The sequence below is a fragment of the Rhinolophus ferrumequinum genome, chromosome 11 (assembly GCF_004115265.2).
Source record: "Rhinolophus ferrumequinum isolate MPI-CBG mRhiFer1 chromosome 11, mRhiFer1_v1.p, whole genome shotgun sequence".
Classification (NCBI taxonomy): domain Eukaryota; kingdom Metazoa; phylum Chordata; class Mammalia; order Chiroptera; family Rhinolophidae; genus Rhinolophus; species Rhinolophus ferrumequinum.
In genome coordinates this window covers 75,130,847-75,158,177 of record NC_046294.1, presented here as the reverse complement: position 1 = coordinate 75,158,177, position 27,331 = coordinate 75,130,847, and the positions used below count along the sequence as shown (strand labels likewise).

The window sequence follows — 27,331 nt, the reverse complement described above, 5'->3', positions numbered from 1 at the left end:
AGACATATCTGTGATCAAATATGTGTACATATACATGTATTTCTAAATCTATTTCGTTTTCAAGTTCAAATGGCAATAGTTCAGCCAGTGAGGGGCTACTGAGTTACCCAAACCTAACTAGTTTCTGAGTTTCAGACACTGAGTTGTAAGGACAAAGATGTAACTGAAAGTTTACCAAATTTACTCAATTCCTGAATTTGATTAACAAGGAGTATGTGAATATGCGTACTCATAAATGCACACATACAAGCTCTGACAATTGAGCTCATGAAGTCATCCTAGGAAAAGTGCTACATACCTCATTGCTATCACTACGGTCACCTTCGAAGGACTCCCCTTGGGAAGCTATGCACTGATGTCAGCGCCTAGTCTACCCTTCAAAGCAATTTTGGAACTCTTTTTCTGGAATGGCCATCAGAGCTGTCGTCGTATTACCCTTGATGTCCTGAATGTCATGAAAATGTCTTCCTTTCAATAGTTCCTTTATCTTTGGGTAAAGAAATTATTGGGGGCCAGATCAGGTGATTAGGGAGGAGGTTCCAATACAGTTATTTGTTTACTGGCTAAAAATTCCCTCACAGACAGTGCCGTGTGAGCTGGTGCATTGTCGTGATGCAAGAGCCATGAATTGTTGGTGAAAAACTCAGGTCGTCTAACTTTTTGACGCAGCATTTTCAGCACTTCCAAAGAGGCAACTTGGTTAACTGTCTGTCCAGTGGGTACAAATTCATAATGAGTAATCTCTGATATCAAAAAAGGTTAGCAATATCGTTGTGACAAGTTTGAGAACTTAATTGTCAGACCTCGTACATACACAGACACATTTTAAAAATCAATCTGAGTTCCTATGCATGAAACATATAAATAGAAACCAATAAAGCTACCCATTGGGCAATATGATACCATGAAAAGAATGGTTTTGGACTCAGCAAAACATGGATAGGAAGGAGTACTATGGTCCAGCCCAACGCAGGACTGAACAGTTGGCAGCACCAAATGTTAAGCTTTGGTGGTGGAGGGGAATGGAGTAATGTGTGTAAGATGCCACTAAATCTCCTATCCCACTCTGCATATGGGGACCCTACATAGGGGAGAAGCAAGCGTTTCCAAGGATGATGGTGAAAGGAGATTGAAGGATGACAGCTATGCACCGGCCACAGAAGGCAAGAAGTCCAGACAGGAAAAAACAGGAATGATTTCTTCAAGAAAATGGATGAAGATGACGGAACAACTCCTATTTCTGAACATATTCATACTTAATTTTGGGTTGAATTAGCAATAAGTACATAGAAACCTATGTAAAATCAATTACTAACTCAAGGAAATAAAAATGAAGGACAGGGTAAGAATAACACACTCAGCTATGCACATTACATAATCTTAATCACAGCCAATAGTGTAAACACTTAATTACAATATAATTATGCTGGGAAAAAGGGAGCAGGAAGGGAATGTGCAATGGTTGGGAAGCAGAATAGTGAAGCTTTATATTAGGAATTAAATAACTGCCTAAAATTGAAACATCAAGCAAAACCAACATATGTATGTTATTTGGAGATATGGTTATTAAGTAACAACAAAAAAAATCACCTAAAAGATTTGAAAGAGCTTCTTCTGGGGTCAGGAAATGGGGTGAGGTCAAGGTAATGGTGTTTTTCATTTAGAAAAAATATTTTTATACATCTAGTTGATTCTTTATCTGTGTGTGCAACTTTAAGAAACAGAAAAACAAAAACACAAAATCTAGCACAGTATCTGGCTCATAAAAATTCAATAATGTTAATCAATTTATTATTATAATGACAAGACAGATGACAGTTTTTTATATCACATTACATTCATGCTAGGGGTAACAATGTTTCCTCTATTACAAATGCTACTTCACCTTTTTAAACACATTATTTACTATGCTTGGAATATGTGGGCATGCTTAATAAAATAAAGAAATTATAAAACATTCCAAATTTTTTTTACTAAGCAAAGTATCTGATTTTATACAATTTACACACAACTTTCAATTTTAGTAACAGAAACAATGAAATTATTTCACTTCTTGATATTTAACAATAATAAGACTTTAACTCCCCAAGACATGCACTACAACCATATAATAGATTCTGTCATCAATATGATGGTCTTGGCATCTTATATATTATGTTCCCACTTTAAATTAAGTCCTATTTACTAAAATAAAACAGGCAAAGACAATGAACAGGTCGTTCATAAAAGAAAGAAATACAAATAGCCAATAACAACACTGACATACCAACCTCATTTGTAATGAAAGAAATACAAATTTTAAAAATAAGGAACCATTTTTCATTTATGTTTGTAACGATTAAATTAGAAAAAAAAGGCAGCATCTACAGTTGACCAAGGAGTATGTAGGTGTGTGTGTGGGGGCGGGGGGGCGGGGGGTGAAAGGGTGTCACACATATAAAACTAACTGGCAGTGTAAACTGTACAGCCTTTTTGAAGAGCAATTTGACAATACTTACTAAACGTTTTTAATCTCTTTGAACCAATCATTCTACTTGCAGAAACTTTCTCAAGGACATAATTAAACATGTACCTCAAAATGTGGTTATAAGGACATTCACTACACCACTGCTTACAGTAAAATCTGCAGACAATCAAAATATCTAAGAGGAAAAAAATGAGCAAATTTGTGGCACACCACCCTTTCGGCAGGCAATGGGCTTCCTTCCCCTCAATGCCATTCCCACAACTTCGTCTCAGCTTCTCCCTTCCCAAGAGGCCACTACCACAGAGGCTAATCATGTCAGAGATCAGCTTTCACGGTGACCTGATCTGAGTCAAGGGAAACAGAGAGGAAATTTTCTGGGGGCTTGTGGGACATGTACTCCTTATGGACAAAAATGAGATGTGAGGAAAAATGGCCTTTCCTTTTTTTTTTTTGGCCTTTCTTTTAGATGCAATTTTATGAAGATATGAAGCTGGAAGTTATAGCAGCAACTCTTATGACTGACCACAAGGGAGACAAGCCTAAGGCAAAACAAACTGAGGCCGAGGCAAAAAACACTGTCCTTAATGACACCTCTGAACTGTGTGTTGTGTGAGATAACAAATGTTCCTGGTTACTAAGTCAATTTGATTTGGACACTGTTACCTCTGATCAAAAGCATCCTGATATGAACCACACAATACAGTACTTTAGAGCCAGTAAAAGTTTTGCCACAGAAGTATATTTTTATGAACAGCAGATGTGCAGTTAAGAGAAAAAAAAATTACAAAACAGTATGTTCCCATATTAAAAAAAAAAAAGTATATTAATATGGATTCATTTACCAAGAGAAAGGTCTGGAAATATACTCCAGGTTTTAGAAACAGTTATCTCTGAAATAGCTCTCTCTGAAAGATAGGAATTTAAACGTTTTCTTTGTGCGTATTTGCATTTTCTATTTTTTTCTACAATAAGCATGTACAGGCATACCTCAGAGATACTGCAGGTTCTGTTCCAGACCATCGTAATCAAGCGAGTCGTAATCTTTTTGCTAGTGGAGGGTCTTGCCTTCCATTTGTAAAAAATGCAACACCTGTGAAATGCAATAAAGTGAAGCACAATAAAGCGTAGCACAATAAAATGAGGTATGCCTGTGTCACTTTAAGATTCTGCCACCCTTTCTATCTCTTCTGTCAATCCAATGTGATTCTGGGAAGGAAGAAAAGATAAACATGTATTCTACTCAGCTATCTTGAACTGGGAGTATGCTTTTTTAATAGGAAAAGTTTTGTTTTTCTTTTTTCAACTGGTTTGTGAAATAAAATTTGATACTATCAGGCATTTTTTTTTTTTTTAGTGAATACAGAATATTACAAACAGTTTTGATTTCCCTTTGTTACTTATCATATCATGACTTTGTACCATTTCGTATTAGAATTTCTTCTGTGAAGCAAAAACAGTCCCAAAATGAAGGATCCTCAGGGGTCATAGGAACAGCAGATGATATTAAATCATTAAAGGTGAGAATGGTGAACTGCCTCTGGGATGGTTTAGAATCATCTTGAGATGGGACCTAAGAGGAGAAAAAATAGATAACCTCATTGTTACACTGCATGGTAATCTTATGATGAATTTTATAATTAGGAAAATATAAGGCATAAGACCAAATTACATTTCAGTAAAATTACAACATAGTAGGATTTCTAGGTAATTGTTTTTACTCCTAATACTAGTGTTGCCAATATAACAAATTAAGCAAAATATGAAATAACCTGATTCTCAAGCTTCTGTACATAACAATAACCTGTGGTATTTAAAATGTAGATTTACTGAGACACACATCCAAAAATTCTGATTTAATAGATGAGCTAAAAGGGATCCCAAAATACATGACAAGCAGGTGGGCTATTCCAACAGAGGGGGCCACTGGGCAAACTTTGAAAAATACTCTAGAGGGTGGATCTGATAAAATTCCCGTTAACCACACAGATACAACACCTCTTTAGGAAATGATTCATTCAACACTGAATTTAAACTGTATCTCATACTCTGAGATACGTAGTGCCCTTGTTCAAAACTTAACCCAATATAGACCTCCTTTAACATTCTATATGATCTAGTAAAGACACTATTTGGGTTACATAGTGCTTTAACAATGTTAGTACCTATTTTATGCGATTTATGTGTCACAACTATGCTGATATGGTTGTTATCTCAATTTTTTTAGATGTGGAAATTGAGGCTCAGGAAGATCAACAAATTTGTATAAGGTCACAATACAGGTAAAATGGTAGACCTGGGCCTTCTGAATAGAGCCCCGTCCTTTCCTCACTATATCACGCTGTGTAAATACGCTCCTGTCATTAAAATAGAAAGGAAGTACCACATGTGCAAATGTTACAAAAATACAATAAAGCTCTATAGAAACATAAGGTATTCACACAGAGTGTAGAGCTGAGGTAACAAGGACAGAACACCTTCAGATAACAGGGATCAATTTTAACATGCCATCCCTTTTTAAGGAAGATAATTATAACCTCTGAGGGATTTTAATCCTTTGTTAATCTATCAAAGGCATGGTCTGTGGACTGAATTATTTTTTTTAGAGAAAATGATGCATACAGTGATCACACCATGTTCTCTCACATGGATTCCCTAATGAAATACATATAGTTTCAATTATTTTAACATTATCAGTATTCCTCAAATACTATCATAAAATCACAACTACATGAAGGCTGACAGTCTTTCACCGTAAGGATTTTTTTTTTTAAACGTCTCCACTTACCAATCAACAGCACAAGAAAATAAAACCAGAATATGATTGCAAGAATTGAGACTGATGCTATGTCAGAATATACAAGGTCTTTCACACATTTCACACTGTAACTTTGGGAATAATTGCGGAGCGTCCTATAAAAGGGGGAAGGGGTTAAATTTGCCAGATAATTCCATTACTCACTATCTATCAGCTTGGTACCCTTATGTTGAAAATAGTCCCAAATCACTGGGAAATAAACCACTGTTAAGATGACTAAGACAGTGATTTTCTTGAATTTCAACTGAAACTGAGTACTAGGACAGAACTACCAAAGTTTTTTCTTTGCAACATTTAAGTATTTGAACGTAAAGCAGGTAACATGCTTCTTAAAATTTTCTGTGCAATCTCAAGATGCTCTTAAGGATTTGGTAACAAAAAAAACACTTCTAAATCTATAATCCAAAAGCAAACAAACAAAAAAACCTTCTAATTTGATGTAAACCAAATGAGTGCTTCTATCAAGAAAGAACAAACTCAACATTGATTCATGCTTTTAAAACAGAAGTCAGAGAAATCTTAAAATCTTACATCCTGATGTCTAGATCCATCGGGTTTCCTAAGAGCTACTGCAACAAAATGATGTTCATCTATTTTGCTTTCCTGAAAAATAAAAGGTTAAGTAAATACAGATTACTAAATGCGTATACTTAGATAGACTTTTGTTTACATTTTAAAAATCTCAATATCTCTGTACACACACACACACAACTCCTCCCCAAAACCGTTTAAGGAGAAGTCACAAACATTTTGAACCTTTAATCTGAAATATGCCAATATATATTTCTTAATAGGGAATTCTCTCACATAACCACAGTAAATAACTGGTAAATTTAACATGGAAATGATACTTAAATCTATTATCTGTATTCCAAATTTTTGAATTAATCCAGTAATATCATTTACAGAATTTTCCCGCCACCCCCAAGTACAGCAGGCAGTTTAGGGTCAAGTATTGCATTCAGTTGTCATATTTTGTTAGCCTTTCGACATTAAGTATTTTAAAATATAAGCCCTCTTTCTCCCCCTTTTACTAATAGAGTATTGCTCATTTTTGGTTTGTCTGATGTTTCTTAATGATTATTAATATAATACAGTCTCAATCAAAGACTAAATAGATGAAGGGTGCTATCTAGAGGAACATCTAGATAGCCATCTGCCTCACTGACGTTAATTCTTGTATGCGCTTAATGTTAGCAATTAAAAAAGATTGTTAAAACGGGTTTATAAACATTTAGTTAACATACTATAGCCTATGGAAAATCATGGCGGAATTTTATAGTTAAGACAAACAATATGCAATTTTCTTTTTTGCCCTATGTATGAGACAAAACGGGGGGGAGGGGGTCGGGAGCTTAAAATGTAACCGATACTAAAGTTATGAGACGACTTTTGAAAGTTATTAACTATAAAAAAAGTAAACAAAAATTTCACTAAAAAGCCACTTTACTAAGACATTCTTCCATAAGATATCAGTTGAAATAGAAAACTACAATCAGAAATAGTATTACTTAGGGATTTTTCATCCTTTACCCTCTTATCTTCATACCTTAATAAATCCAAATAAGCAAAAAATGAAATTCAGTAAGGATAAATTTAGCAAAGTATGTTTAAAGAGGAAAAAATATAACTACCTAAGTATCAGAAAAGATTTAATAGGTTATTTTCCCTTTAAAAACAAGCTCACAATATTTATCATAATAACAAAACTATTCTTTTCGATACATGGTTAACCTAGCATTCTTTACACAGAATATATTGATAATGTGAACATTATACAAAGATGTTTTGGTTATAATTACTTTTGGAAAACCACTTAGACCAGTAGTTCTGCAGTGTCTGTATCTTAGGTAAACATCAGAGGTAATCATGGGCAATAACCAGTTTTCGTGTTCAGCTTGTTTACTACAATGCCAATATACCTTGCACAATTTATCCACTTACCTCGTTACAAGCCAAAATTCAATGAGATTGATTTCAAAATAAAAATTCATCGTATCTACTCAGACCTCATCGGCATCATATAAATATGAAATTTCACACAGCAAAATTATAAAAGCTATTTTACAATGGCTTAGTTATCAAACACTAATATTCGATATCCCACTAGAATTAAAGAAAGCTCGATGAGGTGATGAATTTTGCCTTAAATCCTTTCTGCCTAGGACGAGACTTATAATAAATTATTATTTATAAAAGAAATGAAACCAGCTAGCTAGGTAGCTAATGAGCTGGTTCATTCAACGCTACTAAACTTAAGATTTAATTTTAAGACTTTCTAAATTTTTAAGATTTTCCTAATCTTATAATTTTTTATCAATAAAATTATTGTGAATACCAAAATGTCTTTATAATCTCCAACAAACCCAAAGGGAGCAAAAATATTTTATCTTTTTAGGAGATAGCTTGGCATTAGATTACAAAGATCAATCTGCTTCAGTAAAATTGCATATCCTCTTCTTAGTATATATGTTCTGCCTCATAAACAAAGTAAAACTTTAAACTACTAACATAAAACATTCAAAGTTTATCATTTTTCCCCAATGGACTGTATCTGTCATAAATATTAAGATTTCTACTTATTTAAGTATTTTCCTTTCAAAAAGCGAAGAATTTCTATTTCATCTTATCTCATCATTTGAAACTTTTTGGTGGTAACTTTCCTAACAGAAACTGGTTACGAAAATTAAGAACCTATGAAACTATGAGATTCCTTTCAGCATACGATTTCCTGTTTTTTCTAGAGTATTATTTTTCTAAGTGTGAGATACAATACTCAGATAAGTGGAAAATACTTTGGATTTGTTGTAATAAATAATGGATTCTTGATTATGTTCATGCTATTTTAGGTCTGTAACAGATATAATGCTAAGATACTGCCCCTGCCCTCGGGGAGCACTGGGGAAGTGAAACAAGTAGATAATTGCAGAGATTGTGAGGCAAAATGTGGTATGTCATAAGAAAAAAAACTTGGTCTTAAAGGAAATAAAGAGAAGTTGGGCAAAAATTATTAAAGAAGGCAGGAAGGAGACTGAAAGTGATGGGGGTGTGGTTGAGAAGGGGGTCATGGAAGACTTAGAAAAAAAGAGCGAGCGAGCTGGGGATAGTCAAGGAAGAGCAGATAGCAGGTTGTGATTTGCTGCAAAATGGAGTCCATCTATGGAGTGATGAAGACTGAAGAAGGCCAAAGCAAAATAATGGACAGGAACCCAGACAGGAGCTTCCTTGCGTTAGTCCAAGTCAGATGTAAAGAAGGCCCACGCTGGGGAAATGGCTGGGGACACAACAGTTTTCAGAGGGGAGCATGTCACTATTAAGTAGACAGACAGGTATGAAACGGAGTAGGAAGGGAACCAAAATGGGTCTGGGCTTTTTATCCCAGAATGACTACATGGTGGTACCATCAAAAAAGCAAAGTTAGAAAAAGAAATCACTTATAAGGCAATCTGCAGAATTTAAAGTGTCTATGGAATGAATCTTCAGATAGAAACACATAGTAGTGAGAAATAGAGGAGTCTGAGAGTGGAAGAATCTGACTTAAAGACTTGGTAGTGATAGACAGAAAGGTAGAGTGCTTGAGACCGTTAATTGGAGAGTGGATCCATGAAAGGAAAGAAATAAATGTTTACGAAAATGTCTCCAGTTAGAGGGTGGCAATGAAGCACATTTTTTTAAAGTACGAGTTTCAGGGTTTTTGTCCTCTTTTTATACACTATTATATATTATAGATGGTTTCATAGACTACCTTCCCCTAACAGCTCTTTTAATGACAAGCCTATTCTCTCCTTAAGGCGCTCAGCTTCCATTTCAAATACGCTCTCTTCTTGAATGTTCTTAAAGAGAAGGTATTTTTTTTAATTTTCATTTTCTTTATAATTTTCATTTACCGTGTTCTTTTGAGTGTTCAAGGAAATAAATGCTCCTTTTTTCTTAGGATGCAGAATTTTACCACTTATTCTATGATGGCACTGTCCTTTAGTTCTGCTCGGATGAGGACAGTACCCATAGCCTACTGCATCATTTACTCGGGGGCCAGCAGGTAACTTCCAGAGGCACACCTGGAGCGAAGGTTGTTACTATTTCTGGTATCCTGCAGGCATTCTTTTAATGCTGCCTGCAGAAATAGGACTTCTTTTTTTCAGCTTAACTAACCTGTTCTCACACTATGAAGAAGAGACTGTATGAGTCTGAAGAGATTCCGGTATTCACTGGCTATATGCATTAACTGCTAAAAACTAGTCTCCAACATGTAGTGCTTACTAGGGATTTGTCCTGTCTCCAGCCCAGGAACAATACTTTCTCAAAAGGCCCGTATACTTAAATTTAGTTACCAAATACATATGAGAAAAAAACCTAGCCATAGAGCTAATGGTGTTTGGTCATGACTAGCTGTTTCAGGAAGTAGTATCTGCACAACTGGGCAAGAGGGAGCAGACTGCTGCCAAGCTGTCCTGTGCAGACCTTTCATTCGGAGGTACACTTAAGAAGTGGGGAAGGGCTGAACCTTTTTCGTACCTTGTCTTCAGTTTACAAAGGAGCTAGACTCCATGGTGTATTAATAGAAGGCAACTTATTCTCTTAACCACTTCCCTTTAAACAAGTTCTGACAATTCATTTTTCTCTTTTCCTGGATGATATCTTGAACAGATCTCATAAATGACATTTTTAATCAGTCAAGTATCAAATTTTCTCTGAATCAAGATGCTTTGTCCTGTTTAATTCAAATTCAGTTATTCTCACCTCATAAAGAGCATGTTCCTCTCACGAACTCAGCTCAAACCTAATTCTGAGTTGGAAGCCTCCAACAGGGAAAGGGACTGATTCCACCTCTCTTAATAACTCCAGAACCGCCCCCCCCCCCACCACCACCATGCCATCCTACTTCTAGAGTGGATGAATTTAGTGTGTATGCCTGAAAATGGAAAGGGTTAAGGAAAAGGAGGAAAGGGCAGTGACGATCTTTCATGCCACAGCTGTACACTGCAATCGTAGCCCTCCCGCAGCTGCCTGCCCAAAGACGGGTCTGTAACTTGTGGGGCAGTGGAGATGCCCTGACAGGAGCCTCCCACCTGACTTCCTCAACTCCAGGTGTGCCTCCTTTGGCTCTAGGCTCACCATTCTCCCCTCAACCCCTGGTTTCTGGCTGTCCACACCAGTAAACTCATTCTGTTAAATTCACTCTCCCCTCCTGGACCTGTTTATAGTGTAATAAACAATCCACACTTAATCTATGCACCTAACATATATGGTTTTCTTCTTTGCATAACTGGTACACTGAATGGGCAAAACACTCAGGGTCATTTCATAAACAATTTAATTATTCTTCCATGACTGCCTTCAAATGTGCCCTGATGGATCTACTTTCCAGCTCTTAGACAAGCTTTTAGGCAAACCTCATAGTTCTTCAGTCACTTCTGGCTTTAAAAAAAAAAAAAAAAATCGTATTTCAACCCTAGAACAAATGCAGTCTGTCCCTTGGCCTCACCTTGCTCTTCTATTCTTCCTCTTCCACTCTGGTTTCCTTAAGGTGGGTGGCAAAGAGGACAGGAATTGGAGGAAAGGGGTAATGACAAATGCTATTGTACAAGTAATTCAGTTTTTAGAACCCTAGGTCGTATCTAGTATCCAAATGCTAGATATGGGCTGGGTATCTGTGGAATTATCAAAGAACCACTTCCAGCTCTTTGGCCCTGTACCACACCTGAAGCTAGGAGCACATTCTGATCTCTTGTTATTCCTGCCCTCAGCAACTAATATACAGTAAATACTCACTGCCTCTTTCTTTTGGAGTTCCTTTTGAGTGGACTCCTTTCAAAACACTTCAAGCCCAGTGGCTATCATTTTCCATAGCATCTATTTAGTCCCCAGAACTCAGACAACTTTGCCACCCAACAAGGGGAGGCCTGCCCAATCACTGACTCTTCCCCTCCTCACTCTGCTATTAGGCCTATTCCATTGGGCACCATTAAGAATAAAGGATTCCCTCCACCCAAAAAGAAAGAAAATAAAGGATTCCCCATGAGTGAAATGGCTGAGGTTTACCCCTTTAAGTCTTAAAGCATTTTTAAATAATTTTGGTTACAATTTTTAAAATTGTGCTTTTATAGTATCCTAAATATAATTTGCTCTTTAATTGATAGAATCCGGACATTACTTGGTATGTTAGCAGTTTTGACTTTCTCAAAATACTTTCTGCCCTTGGATCCTGTAACACTACTCTCTTATTCTACTTCTAATTATTTTGGTCTTTCTTTCTCAGTCTCCTCCAATCCACCTTTAATATCAGTATTCTCTGGAGTCTGTGCGTCTGTCCTAGGGCCTCTCTCTCTTCTAACTTAGGTAATCTCACAGCTGCACCTTTAAATCCCATGCACACGTCAACAACCATGCACATGTTAATGATTATGACTCTTTGTCCCTCTAGCCCAGCCCTTCATCTACTTGCTACCTTCATACGGGTTTCATGTCCTCTCGAACGTAAATCCCACTTGTTCTCTCATACTCAGTTTCTCAATAGATGCTTCTGTAAGTCACAGAATAGATCGTAACATCTCTGACTCCTCACTTCCTTAAAGCTCCACAAACAATCATAGCCAGGACTCTGATCTCATCACTCTCTACTTAACACCTGCTAAATTCTCTTGAGAAAGACCTCCTACTTTATCCACTCACCACTAACTCTTTATTCTGGGGACTGACCTTCTCTGCACACAATTCAGGTCATTACTACAGGAACAACCACATTGTTATGCAACCCATTTGTTAGGCTCTGGACACCTGACCACCTCCTAGGCTACAAGGATGAGTCAGGAGATAAGCATCTGACGCAAGCTAGGCCAGGAAGTCCCTTCCCCAGGACTTTTAGGACTTGGAACAGAAAGGGAGCTCACCGATCTCTGTTGGTTGTTATACTGTAAATTGTTACATGCAAGAGTGGTAGGCAATTGTCTCCTGCCATATACAGACCAGAGAAGTTAAGAAAGCTGGTGTATAGAATGAGAAACAAGGGTGGGAGAAAACTGAAGCCAGAACCTAAAGAAAGGCAAAGTAAACTATAAGAGTTCTGAGTTTTTCAGTAACACTCTACTTAATTCTGAGATCCAATTACATGAAATACTCTAATAGCCTATGTCCTTTTGGCTTAAATGAGTTTATGCTGTTTCTCTCACTAGCAATTCAACCAAGAATTACTGGTGACAGAAACCAAATATAGAAACCAGAATCTTTAGCCCAACCCATAATGGCCTACATGATCTTACCAGTCTAATCCGGAATCCACTCTTCATGGTGCAGCCAAAACAACTTCCTTTGGCTGTTCCTACACACAAAAATCTTTCTATTCCAAGCCTCTTTTCCCTTCCCATTTTATTTAACTCGGTATGACATACCTTTCAAGTATCAGCTTAAACGTTGTATGTTCTCAGTTTCCCTGACTTCACCTTCAGCACCAGGATGGGGTTCCAGTCGTGTCTAGTTTCAATGACTTGCCTCCCCAAATTAATCTCACATACTGCACAAAATAAGGAAATTCTTACAGTGATAGCAATTCTGATAAATTTCTTACCTCAAATGCCCATTCTTTTTCTTCTTCCCCATCCAGAAATAAACGTGTCTCTTTGTAAACTTGGCCTATATCCAGGTTTAATGGGGATATATCAAATTCAAGCCTTTGCAATTCAAATCCTAGCCCAACACCTATGGCTTTTATGAAGCTTTCTTTTAATGCCTAAGATAAAAAGAAACATTTACTCTTAGAGCTTTGAATAGATAAAATTTTTCATAAAACCTACAGGCCCAACACATCTGGATTTTTAACTCTATACTACATTATGGCTGTAAGCTATTTTTTTACTCTAATAGTAGCATGAAGACAAACCAGCTGTGGATCTTCAGGCAAACCAGTTAAGCTCCCAGTGCCTCTCTTTTCTCATGTGTAACATGCAACAATAATAGTACTTTTCTCAGAGAGCTGTTATAATTACTAGAAAGGGCTGTTAGTTACTAGAAAACAGTAACTAACTTATATAGAGCTTTAAGTCATGTCTTCCGGCATACAGAAAATTTTATATAAGTGTTAAATAAGGCTTCATGTGAGTTCCTTTAAAACAGAAAATATTAAGCATTATTTGTAAAAAAGTGATAAATAAAACATCTTATTTTAGCTTCAAAAGTAACTACCTTCTAATTGACCATTAAATATACGTTCACGTTTCTTAAATTCATTATAATAATGCATACAAAAAATCATGAAGTTCTCAAGTAATGACCTATTTTCTTAAAACACTACTGCATAACCAAAAAATTTTGCTCCTATTTTTATCAAAAATAATGGAATCATTACAGGAATTTACTCTCAAAATTAGAAAGAAATTATACCCAATTCCTATAAAACATATCCAGCTGAGTCCATTCGTCCTTAAAGCTTTTGATTGTTTCCCATTCTTTGTTGGTAAACTTTCTTTTCATAATATGAAAGAATTCTGAAATTGAGCCACGACCTGTCAATTGAGGAAATAAAGAATTAAAAATAGCAGTTCTATTACCAAATCTGTTAAAGACAGCATATAAAAGAAAATCATAGGCCAGCCTTACTTTTAAAAAGTCACAATAATATTATAATTATGTATTTGTCTCTCTTTACTACTAAGCAGGAGCTTTCTATCATCGTTCATTTGTTTATTCTACAACGATGTACAATATGTACAGATGTTGTATTAGGTTGGTGCAAAAGTAATTGCAGTTTAAAAGGTTAATAATAACTGCAAAAACCACAATTACTTTTGCGCCAAACTAATACAACTATGCACTGAACTAATGGTTAAAAACAAATCGATCATGGTTCTTGCCCTTACACATACAGCCTAATTGGCCTATCAGAAAGCCTGGCCCAAGGTAGATGAACCACAAATGTTTACTATATGAATAAATGAACGTTAACTATTATTTGGTAAGTTACTTCCTAAATGTTCCTCTGCACCATTATTTTCTAGAAAACATCTTGAAGGTAGTCCCTCTACCAATTCTGTTAACATTGCTTGTCTATTCTAATTCCAACTCCCATTTCTAAAATACCCAACTTTAAAAACTTGCCATTCTTAACTGGTTGACTACAACTCTAAAAAGGGACAGATGTCAACATAGTATGTCTAGAAAAAAAAAAAGATGTCAAATCCCCCTACTTAATACTTCACTGGCATTTAATCACTAACTCACCCCCTGAGAATTCAACACTTAGAAATCCGATTATGATTATTCATTTTAAAAATACCCAGGTGCTGGATGCTGGAAGTATCATGATGAGCAAAACAGACATGGTCCTTCACAGGGAGTTCACAGTTTCTCCTAGAGTAACCACCTACCTTTCCCATACTTATCTCAAGGGTAGAAAATATTAAGAGCCATTTCTCCCACAAAATTAAGATTCCCTCACCATGATAGTCAAAATAGTCTCCTCTTGTTTAGCCAGGAACTATTTCTAGTGTCCCTACAATAATATGTGATCCAATAGTTCAAGACAAAAATCCTCATTTATTTTCAAGTTCATTAGACTCATTTATCTATCTCTACTCCTTAGTCCCCTACTCTTCTCAAAAAGAATAATTTTTCAATCCATTTTATGAATTTAATTAATGTCTACTGTTTGTTTGTATTTGTTCATATAAACATTAAAAGATTATTTCCTAAAAGTAGCTCAGCAAAGCTATAAAGTCATTTCATGGAACATCAGTGAAATATTAAACTGTGATCTTAGAAGTCCCAAGGCAGAAGATTCTTACCCTTTTGGGGATATGAACCCTTTGATAATCTGATGCTTATTCCTCAACACTTTTCTTAAGGCCCTTAATAAAAACTGTCTTGTTAAAATGCAAGCAACACTAGTACATACTGGCTTGACAAATTATACACTAAACAAACTAAAGCAAGCAAGTTTGCAAAATGATTTAAGTAAATCTGAAGATTTTAAATACTGGGAGCACTATATCTACATAAATATGAACTGTTTCCTCTTGACTAGATTCTGGCACAAACAGTGTAAATATAATAACAACAATGGTAAGAACAGTTGTCTTGCATTTGGAAGACAGCATTACATACTTGGAGTGCCAAAAAAATGTATGCAAGTCGACACTTTGGTCAACATTGCTCAAGGAGTTGCTCAAGGAGTAGTTTGCCATAATCAGAAACGTCTGGACGCTGATAGTAACCACTTTGAGCACCTCTTGTAATTGCAGTAATCAAACGTGACTTGTATTCATCTTTTGTTATCAGTATATATTGAGCATTACAATTTTAATACAGTTTTCCTTTCTTAAAATGTGTATTTTGAGTGGAACTGCAGTTTAAACAGAATACCAACCAAAAAGCCTAAAATTTAAAGAGATATGCTTCTTGTCATCTATAGTGTCATTTTATTTGCTGATTTCTTCAAGTTATAATTTCATAACCTTCAAGAAGCTCTCTGATTTTTAACTAAATACGATGGGGCAATCAAGGGAAATAATTTAAATATGCATGCTAATAAAAAACGAACTGATAAACATAAAAAGCAATCTAGCACAATCACTGGAAAGCAATCATGTAACTGATTATGTACAGCTAAAACTACCTGATGTGAGAATGTTTTCACATACTGTTGAGAGCATCTTATCTATTCCACAAAATAAGAGGCTTCACAGCAACAGAAAAAGATGATTCAGCCAAAGGAAAACAGCACCACACTGTGGCATTATGCCGAAAATACACAGTGGTTGAGTATTTCTAAGTACTTAGTTTATCTAGGAAATGGGAATTTTAAAAAAAAATCAGTACGAAATACCAGAATACATTTATCCCTCAAGCTATCTGAAGACAGAACAATTAGACACCTAAGTTGGCAAATCTTCCTAATACCATCACGTATTCATGTCCATTACAATCTTCATTTTAATCATTCTATCACACATGTAATAACGTTCAAGTATACACATAAGACAAAATGACAAAATTTATATAGAGCCACTAACCACGTTTTCAAACTCCATAAACTCCATCTTATAGCTTAAACTTCAGAGAACAGAGAAAGCAGCGTTAGATATTAAATAAGTGCTCTGCAATATCAACTAATCAAGGTCATACAGCAACCAGGTTATTAACCATACTTTAATAACCTACAACAAAATAATTTATAGTCACCACCCTTAGCTGCTACTGCAAGCCTATGGAAAAGAAAGAAAATCCTTCTGGCCTCAGAACCTGAAAGCCACCTATATCCATCTCTCTCCAAAACAAGGTCAGCGACACACACACACACTGCATCTCAGTTTAAGTTCACCACTCTTAAACAAAAGGGGCCAGTTATTTCAGGGGGGAGTTGAGCAATGTCTATCTGTGTGCTTCAAGGTAGTAAAATTTAGCTTTGAATAATAAATCATTAGAAATTCTGGTAGTTTCATTTTCTAAGTACTGGATTACATATAATCTTGCTCGCATGGGAAGTTAGAGTCTTCTAAAATCTCAGGTAATATGTACACAATAATGCTTGACTTACTAGCTCACTTGTTCAGGAATTTATCCAGACACAAACCCAAAATCAAACAAAAATGTCTGAGTTACTAATACAGGTTCCATAAAATATATGTATAAAGCCTGTAGTATGTTACTGACAAAGGAGCTCTTTAAGCCCTCAATGCAAGTGGCTCACAGCAGAAAAAGCACTAGGTTGAAATATGACAACCTACGCATGAAACTCTCCACTTAGGCAGTCCTGAAGTGCTCTTGTGTTTATTTAAATGTTGCATTTGTCAGTAAGTACATGTATCAACATACACAAGAAAATGGCCTAGGGAACACGGGGTACTTGGCAGCAAATGTGTTCAAGTAAAGGGAAGGACTCCAAAAGCAGGGTAGAGGAGCAAAGGGTGGGGCCACCCTGAGGGGCCAGAGAACAGAGCAGGGAGCCACAGGATTAGCCTCAGGCCATGACAACTAACATAATTTGCTCTGCTGGGTTTCATACTTCCTTGGGGTCCAACTTCTCCCTTTTGAAATGGGAATGTCTATTCTATGCCAGTTCCACCACTGTATTTTAGAAACAGGTGATTTGCTCTCAAGTTTTATAGGTTCACTGATGGAAAAGGGATTCTTTCCCACAATGGATCACCCATACCTGATTTAGATGATTCAGGTGAGGAGAGATTTGCAATTTTTTGAGTTGACATTTAGATGAGACTTTGGACTTAAAATAAATGCTGGAAAAGGTTAAGACTTAGAATGCTGGGATGCGGTGAATTGATTTTGTGTGGGTGGATGTAAATTTGGGGCAGGGGGCGGGCAGAGGATGGACTATACTGGGTTGAATGGTATCTCCCAAAGTTAATGCCTACCCAGAACCTCAAAATGTGACCTTAACTTGGAAATAGTCTTTGCAAGTGAAATCAAGTTAAGATGACGTCATACTAAATTAGGATGGGTTCTATTATCCAATGACTGGTGTCCTTATAGGGAAAAACATTTAGACACACAGAATATAGGGGGAAAGACCATGTGAAGATTAAGGTAGAATTGAAGTGACACAGGTACACGCCAACGTATGCCAAGGATAGCCAGGAAACTAGGGAGAGGCAAAGGCGTCTTCCCGGGAACCTTCAAGGGGGCATGGCCCTGTAAACACCTTGACTGATTCTAGCCTTCAGAACTGTCAGGTAAAATGCTTCAGTTGTTTTTAAGACACCAAGTCTGTGGTCGTTTGATAGGAGCCCTAGGAAACTAATACACACATGAATACAATTTAACATATATACAGACATACGCACTCTTAAAAGCTTACTGTTATGCCCCCGGAGTCAAATATTCAAATCCTGGCTCCATCACTTCTTTCCTGTTATTTATTTACCATTTCTATGGCTTTTTCTTAAGCTATAAAATAGGGACAGACTGGGTAGATTAAGAAAAAAACATGTGAAATGCAAGGAACTATTAAGTACTTAATGTTTGCTATAAAGTTGTTGGAGTAGTTATTGTTATATGTATAGCCTCTTTTGCGAATTGTTTTATCAAATTTTTTATTCATTCATCAAGTCTTAAGTGGTTTTCCTATCAATACTTACAGAGCATTTTATGTATTAACAATACTAACCTTTGTCTGGCATATTTGCCACAAATATATTCCCTGGTCTGTAAGAAAAGCTTTACTATGAAATCAATTTTATTTTATTAATTTCAATTACATCTGCTGACTTTGTGATTTCTTGCTCTTTTAAGCTTAAAAGGCATCCTTCTTTAAGAAGTCTGACCAAACATACAATTCTATTGTATTCTAGTAATTATTAAACCCTAACTTTATACTGTTGTATAGTATGAGACAAGGGATTCAATAATGGCTTTCTGATTATTTTACTCATAAAAACAGTGGATTGGTTACAACCTTTTTCTTCGTTGGCTCTGTAAATTACATCTAATACAGTGTTTCCTAAATATTAATATGTCTAACAATCATCTGGGAAATTGTTTCAATATAGCATCCCAGGTTGTATCTCAGAAATTCTGCTTCAGTGGGTCTGAGGTTGTTTCAAGGAACCTGTACTTTTAATAAGCATCTTGGGTGCTTTTAATATCCTGATCACCATTCTAGAAACAGCATTCAATACATATAACAGTAACAAGTACCACAATAACCTTAAGAGATGACATTTATTAAGTACTTAATAATTCCATGCACTTTACATGTTTATTCCTAATCTACCCAACACTGGTGGTGGTGGAATTGTTTAGCCGTCAGGATGCAAAACATACTATGCACATGTACACACAAATTCTAAAGGAATTAAAGATTTGAATGTAAAAAAAAAATTACAATTTTTGAATAAAATCTAGGAGACTCCTTAACCTTTAAGTGGGAGGAAATTTTTTAACAATTTGATTTTTTTTCCCCAAAAAGACAGAATTTAGAATTTATCAAGGAAAAGATAGGTATATTTAATTAAATAATAAAATTCATATAGCAAAAAAATAACTGAAATTAAAAGATAATACCGGACTCTTAACTCTTCTAATTGTCTATTCTTTTACTAACCACACATCTTTTGTTTATAATGCCTAATATAAGTTTTAAAAAATGGTAAGGCAAGTTCCCTTTCACTGTATTTTTCATACTTTTCTTAGCTATCAGTTCCTCCATAAAAACTTTAAATACATTTAACCCAGTTCCACAGAACTTGTCATAGATTTTTGAACTTGCAATTTCTTTAACAGATTATCAATAAAACCTAATATTGAGAGGACATACATTTTACCGTGCCTAATTACATGGGTTTTGTAGTACGGGTTCAAATACATGATCTTCTGCTGTTAGTTACTATAAGTCACCTTAAAGCAGGACAGGTAGCCTAGGAAATTGACAACCCCCTCCAGGATACAACCTGAGGTGTCTCACTGGTTACATAAGTAACAAGTGACTGTATCCAGCATCTGCAGCTGAAGAAAAACAAGAACCATTTCATCCAGCAAGGATAATCCCTATAATTTACCTGGGACCTGATCTTGAGCTAATTTTAGTGTCATTTGCATTGCGGTTATTATAACTCCCATGATGCACCTGACACCATGACAGTTCTGGAGGAACCAAATAAAGAAGAAAAAGCGGGAAATGGAGGGTCCCGTCCAGAGGTGAATGAACTAAGTCAATGGGATGTCACCAATTCCCGCCCTGGGAGGGATTAAAAAAAAACACAAAAAACCCCCATCATGACTTCCTTGGTGTGAATTTCTAAGTTAACCCGCACTTTCCTCCCAAGTGTGTACTTTCGTTTTCAATAAATCGCTTTTGCTTTTTTTCTGCATCTGTTTCACTCCTGAATTCTTTCTTGTGTGGAGATGAGAACACGGTCACTGCTGCTCCGGGCTGAGTCCTCTCCTGGACATCCCGTGAGCCTCCGGCAACAACCTTGGGTAAGTGTCTTAATTATTCTATATAATAATAGTACAGTTAACCCTTAAACATGGGTGTGAACTGCGCAGGTCTGTTTACATGTGGATTTTTCCCAATAAATACAGTTGATCCTCCCTGTCCCGTTTCACATCTGTGGATTCAACCAACTGCAGACTGAAAACAGTATTTTTGATCTGAGGTTGGAAATCCATGAATGCGGAGGGCTGACTACAGCATTGTTCTACACCATTTTACATAAGAGACTTGACCATCTGCAGATTTTGGTATCTACAAGGGGTCCTAGAACCAACGCTCTGCAGATATCAAAGGATGACTAGTCAAGTTTTGGGGGAGTCAAAAGTTATACATGGATATTCAACTGCATGGGAGGTCAGTGTCCTTAACCCCCGTGTTGTTCAAGGGTCGACTGTACTTACGTCCTAGGCTTAATTGGATGAAATAAGTTAACACATATAAGACATTTAACACAATGTCACATAGGTAGTAGTCGTTCAATAAATACTAGTTCTATATTGTGACCCCATTCAAATCCTCTGTACAGTGGAATAGACCCATCCAGTAACTGGAAAGGGGGATCACTCCTTGCCAGTAAACGCCTGGTTTTTCAGTAAGGAGTCAGAGTACAAAGGAAAGTGTGACTTATTAAGCTACCTACAGGCTCTAAATCTCCAAGCTGGGGGGGAAAAATGCTTTAAGCACTTCCTGCAAAATGCAGATGTAGACGAATGTAGATCAGCCCAGATAGAAATGATAGTGGAATAGATTGCAGCAGCAGCAACAAAGCTGAACACTGAATCTGAGGAAAATTGAATCTCTTGAGAAGACTCGAGAAGAAATATTGTTAATCCTAACCCACTAATGAGAACAGTTTATATTCTAACTAGTATCTAGTATGTATACCGTTTTCCATTGTGGTTGTGTACCCAATTTTTTCATTTTTCAACAAATTTAGTATTTTAAGTGAAATTGAGAACTACCATTTGTACATTTAACAGGTAATTTACTGTGCACCTACTATGTGCTAGACACTGTTAGGTACTAGGTATATGGTGGCAAAAACAAGACAAGCATGGTTCCTGAACTTATCTAATGAGGGAGAACAGCTAATAATCAAATAACCAAATTTTAGTTACAAATGAGAAGGGCTGCAAAGGAAAAGAAGATCAGGAGGTCAGGAAAGTCCTTGCTGAGAAGGTACCTGCTACTTCTCATCCTTCTGGTCTCAGGTACTCAAGGAAAGTGGGGGGAGAACAGAAGGATCAGTTCTGCAATGACCTTGAACAAGAAAGTTTGCTCCATTCATCATGGTAATAAAAGATGAGTGTAGACAGAAAATAGTGAGCGAAGAGAGGAGCTAGAAATGCAAATGGAGAGATAAATGAGAATAAGATGACAGGGGTCATGTTAAAGGGATTAGATTTTATTAAGAAACAACCTACCTACGAGTTTTAAGAAAATTGCTGCAGGTTTGTTTAAAGACTACTCCAACTCTGTATAGAGAATGTATTAACTAGGTGAGGGCAAAAGTTAAAAGGGGGAACCAAATAGAAAGCCATTGAAATTAGTACAGGAGATGGTAAGGTGGAAGGAGACAAGAAACAGGCCCTACGACCTCCCTAGATATCACATAATACCGCCACTTAATTATACTTACTATACTTACTTACTTTATGTAACAGTTGTTCTAGAAAATAGTTCTATTATACCATCATTTCAAAACTATAAATTAGTATTAAATCTCAAAATATTGAGTCATTTTATGCTGACAGTATCCAGCAAAGTTATAATAAAAATGTAAAACCATGGGGAAAACTATTTCAGTCTTTCCCCAAATTTAAATCTTAATTTTTATATTGTATCTGTCTGATCTAGCCTTATTTTATAAATATGGGAACAAAACTGAACACTTCATAAAACTATGTGCTTTTATACTTATGATATGTAAATAAACGGTAGGTAAAATTAGAAAACAAAACAAACAAAAAAACCCCACCAAAATTTCCCAACTGGGTACAGTAAATTATAATGATTACGTACAGAACACCTTTCCCTCCAGGGTTAGAAATGTATTACACTGGCCGATTATTTATATAGGGTCCCCAATGTCTTATAATCCCTGTTCTCTAGACATTCGTTAAACAAGTATTTATTGAGTGCCAACTACACAGCAATTACTTTTGTATAAGGTTACTTTCTCCGTTAAGCAAAGAATAAAGTGGTGGTTGCAATAATCTCCTTAATTGTGGGCATCAGGCTAGGAGGAAGAAACCCAAAACTTCCTAGATCCGTTATTATATTCTCTCCTGCCCTGCCAAAGCACCAACAGAACTGGGAGAGGGAGGGAAATGATTGGCACCTAGCAGAAATGGCTTATGTGACAAGGAAAGACTCCACAAATTCCTACGTTTACCTGCTGACCAAATGGGAACAACAGAACTGAGTTTTTCAATATACTAATGATACCCCCCAAAGACTGACTCCATCTGAGAATTGACAATCTAATAAAAAGGTCCAGTACGAAGCATAACACTTCTCTTGCTACTGTTCTAGGCTTTATACTCCCATCATTTAGCAACTCTTGGGAACATCCCTTGCTCAATTTCCTCACTTATTCTGATATGCAGAGCAATTCAAATGAATCTCCAATGAAGTAATCTAGTGTCTACTTCTCACCCTCACTGAGAATTGATGCTGTGTCCATTCATACTTCCCAAATTTGTGACACAATAATACTAGTAACAACTGGAAAGTGTCTCTTGCCCTGTATTTTATGGAATATATCATAGCTTTTTGGCAATGAAACAGCCAAACAGGAAAAGGTCTCGGTTCTGTCATTAGTCAAATAAGATTCATAAAAATTGAAGGGAAAATATCTTAAAATACAATTAACAGGAAACTGAATCTTCAATTAATGTTCAACTGCCTTCCTGTCATTTGCTAAAAGTTTAAATTAGTAATTACTTATTTATCCAGGATTGACCAAAGGCAACATTGTCCGTCAAGGCAATTGGTAATAAAATCTGTCTCACAGACATAATTTCCAGATATCAACCTGATGAGCCAACCATTACTGTATATGCTGACTCCATTCTATGGAGCAATGGCCTCTGATAATTTCTGACTTTAGGAAAAGTTCATTAAGAACAGCAGAAAACTATGAAAGCGTATGGGCTCACTCCCATGCTCACTCTGAACACTCTATAGCAGAGGTTCTTTCAGAATAAGCCTTTTATGACCCTGTTGAAAACCAGATCCTCTCCTTAGAAAAATGCACATGTGCACACAAAATACAGCAAACAATTTCAAGAGGGTTAAAAAAAAAATGACTTGATGCTTATCCAGGAACTTAGGTCAAGAACCCCTGTTACTGCTAGTAGAGCCTCCTTCTGAGCACAGAATAGAGTAGAAAAGTTTATCAGCAGATCAGAAAAATTAGCTCATGGGAAATCTCAAGGTAAAGACACTGACAGCAAAAGTGAGAGATGAAATTCACAGCCATACTCTGAAGCCTTATTACAGCAGCAGAGTATTCATTCTGCTTTATGACCTAAGTAGGGTCATCAAGTAGGGTGTGCTAAGAGATGTGCTGGTGACCAAACTCTGATATAGTTAACTAGTTCCTGCTCTCATGTGGCTTGTAAGGACCAGGGGAAAGACAATCATCCTGATAAATAATTACAAACTGTGGTATGTTATTGCAATGAAGAAAATGTATTTTATGAGATCCTACAACAAAAGACCCTAGCTTAGATCGAGGGTTCAGAGTCTTCCCTAAAGGGATTGAAAGGTAATCAGTAAATAAGTTACCTATGCAGAAATGGGGTTCAAGGATAAAGTTAATACAAATCTTCCAGACCAAGGGAAACATAAGCAAAGAATCTGAGGTTGAGGCATTGTGGAGATTAGGCAGCTGCACTAAGAAATTAGGGAGATGATGGTTCTCTTACAACAGCTTTCTTTTTGACCTGTTATTTATCTTTTGATAAAAACAATGGTATAGTCATTTTAGGGTGGTTGGGATGATTAAATAAGAGAATATATGTAAAGCACTTAGTAAAATGCCTTGGCACAGAATAAGTGCTCACTAAACGTTAGTGAAGATGAAAATCACAGTTAAGAGAACCTGTGTTCTAGTGAAATTGCCTGGGCATACTCAACCCCACAATAAATATTAGTAGTTTCTACAGCCACCGATTACAAATTTCTAAGGCTTAAAACATAGCCACTTACATATTTTAATAATTACTTGCTCTTCATTTTTACTTATGTAAATGTGTTACAAAGAACTATATTTAGATATTGCATAAACATGTTTGTTATCTCTTCCTAAAAACAGTAACTTTATCATTGAGATTTTTTTAAACAAACCAACAACTTATTGATGAACTGATACAAAATTCAAGTGAAACAAAGTTCTTACAATATAATTACTGTTTTTGAATAGAATGCTACTCAAAGTTGACTTGGAGTCCAAATCGACTTAACATCAACTATTTAAATAAAAGACAAAATGAGCTGCTGAAAAACTGTTCTCTTCAAAACTTAAGTCTTTGAAAACAGTTTCAAAGTTAGTCTTACATAACAAGCTGAGGTATAATTCAAAAAGAAAACCTTTACCTTTTCTCTTTGCCTCTAGGCAAAGCATTATGTGACTCCCCAGCAATGGAGAATTTATCCTTTATGGAGAAGTCCATTAATTAATATTCAAAGAAATACACGCTTTTCAGATATATGCTGAGATATATTACCTTTGAGTGTTGAGCACATTTTTCCTATACTTAAATAACTACAACACATCTCCTGGCCTGAGATTACACAATAGGTAAGAACTGAGACAAGATACTTAACTCTTGTACTACAAAAATGCAGCATTACCTGGAAAACTAGTTTTCATTATATCGATTCCAACTTGTAGCTCAGGTTCAGCAGCAAGTACAGCATAATCCCCTTGATGAGAGATGTTAAAGTTGAAATTGGGGTAAGGATTCAATGAGTCTTTTGCAAGAACTGGCTTTCCTTTTGCAGTTCTTTGCAAACGAATATTATTCCAAGGGATATTCAATTTCTCTGCAACTAACTTCCTTATCATCAGACGACCAGCCTGTTAAGTAAACAAAACATCTGGTATGTAGAGGTTCACTGCTTGTAACATACTAAGTCTATTTTTGTGGTTCCTGACATATTCGTTTTTAAGAGTACATAAGTATTAAATAAACTGCATTAAGATTTAAGCAATGCTCAAGAAGTTGGAAGAAAAAGCTCAAGTCCCTCGTTAGTAATTCCCTCAACAGGTAACCAGTTAACCAGTAGGCATCCTTCCAGTCTTTTCTCTAAGTAACTAAATATAAGTTCATTTACATATGATTTTGCTGTCTATTTACATGTAAGAGATCCTACTATACATAGTATTCTACCATGCATAACCTTTTTAACTTGTGTTGGTGATTATTTCATATCTATACATAACCATCTGGTCTGTGCACTTTTAACTAAGGCCTAGTATTTCATAGTATCAAGAGACTACTACTTGATTGACTTCGATTATTAGACATTTTAGGCTGGCTCTAGTTTTGCTAATTATAAAAAATTCTCCAGTGAGCAACCCTACCTACATCTTTGTGCATATGTGCAAGTATTTCTAGATTCTACATACCCATCATTCAGTTTTAACAATTGCATGCATTTGCAATTGTTTTAACAATTGCAATTCAGTTTTAACAATGCATGACTTATCTTTTTTCACATGTATCCCAATCCACTCTCCCACCTCCACCTAAAAATTAAGAAATTACTGAAGTCACACAAAAATACCCAAGAGTAAAAAGATGACAAAGTATACACTATTTTGCAAAATACCTTTCAAGTTTTTTTCAACTCTAACTTTTAGAAACTGCAACATTTTGAATTCCACAACTTCTTCTAATTTATAAAAAATAATTTCTTGCAATTTATAAAAAATATTCGCCAATATGCCTTCAAAAATTATCAGCTCCATTTCAGATGAAAAGGTGTTTCAATATAGAGACAATTCCAAGAAATGACTGCCTTTGAAGTGATGGTAATTTCAGGCTGTTTCAAATAGCACTATATAGAAGTAATTCTGAAATCCAATTTTCCATTTGTTATTTAAAAATATATAACTAAAATAAATTATTCTATTTAAAATACTCTTTCTCAAGCTATCTAGTCAGGAAAGTATGCCTGGAATTGCATCCTCCCTGGACTTCAATTTCACTGGTAAAAAAGTCGCTGGTTTAGGTCTCTTCCAGTTCCATGATGTGCGAGGATAAACGAAGTCATACTGTCAGTATTTTCGGGGGCCTACCCTTGGAGAGTGGTGGGATATTTAATTGGCGGACTAAGCACGCGAAATGGGCCCACGCAAAGAAAAAATAAAACTTGGTAACATAAATTAAAATGTAAAAACATTCATATGGGAAAAAAGCCAATTACTTCTTAGGCCTTGCCTACACCTATTTTATGGTTTAACAGGATCTCTATTTTCAATTACAACGGGGGAGGGGCTCATTTTTACAGCGATCGAGGCCTCCGAAGCGACTACAAAGGCCGTGGGGACCAGGCCGTACGCACAAATTCAGCAGCGCCAACCACTCTCGTTCGGGGCCGACCACGAGTGGGCTAGAACGCGGGAGTCGACGCTAGAATGGGGGCGGTGGGGTCTCCACAGTCTGGCCCACCTCCCCCAACATCTGCTTTCTCGGCTCAAAATACCAAAGACCTGTAGTAGTACCATGGCTGCCTTAGCGTCCCGGGCAAAGACGAACTGTCCAATGCGCTCCTTCTCCTCGGGCTGGATCGATCGCACCGCCAGCAGCCATTCGGCTCGGCTCGGCAGCCAAGTGCCGCAGGAAAAGGCCCAGCGCACACCCTCCATTGCTGGTACCAAGAAGAACCGCTGGGCAAGGAAAACCATACACTGAAAACGAACCTCGCCGCCACCTCGAGCCTGATGGCGCGGACACTCACGTGGCCCCACCCCCTTCTTCCCGGCGCCTGTGCGGAAGGGGCGGGGCGCCGCGTTACGACTACGAGCACGTTGCCCATCGGAGAGCCCTCACTTCCCGCCCCCAATACCGCCACATCCTCCTCTAAGAAAAGGCAG

At 36.6% G+C, this 27,331-nt stretch overlaps 1 protein-coding gene across 2 annotated transcripts; it reads right to left on the bottom strand.

The window, feature by feature from the left end:
* Positions 1-1,760: 1,760 nt before the first annotated feature.
* On the bottom strand, positions 1,761-27,329 carry AASDHPPT (aminoadipate-semialdehyde dehydrogenase-phosphopantetheinyl transferase). Of its 2 annotated transcripts, XM_033119706.1 has the most exons (7): positions 26,960-27,328; positions 25,084-25,309; positions 13,659-13,780; positions 12,847-13,008; positions 5,814-5,885; positions 3,887-4,037; positions 1,761-3,557 (listed from the first exon to the last, which is right to left on the bottom strand). In XM_033119706.1, the coding sequence occupies exons 1-7, from the start codon at positions 27,140-27,142 to the stop codon at positions 3,493-3,495; spliced, it is 981 nt and encodes a 326-aa protein (XP_032975597.1). In that variant the 5' UTR covers positions 27,143-27,328; the 3' UTR covers positions 1,761-3,492. The 2 variants fall into 2 exon arrangements, with proteins under 2 accessions (XP_032975597.1, XP_032975598.1); XM_033119707.1 differs by having other exon boundaries at positions 1,761-4,037; positions 26,960-27,329.
* Between the last annotated feature and the right edge of the window lie 2 nt (positions 27,330-27,331).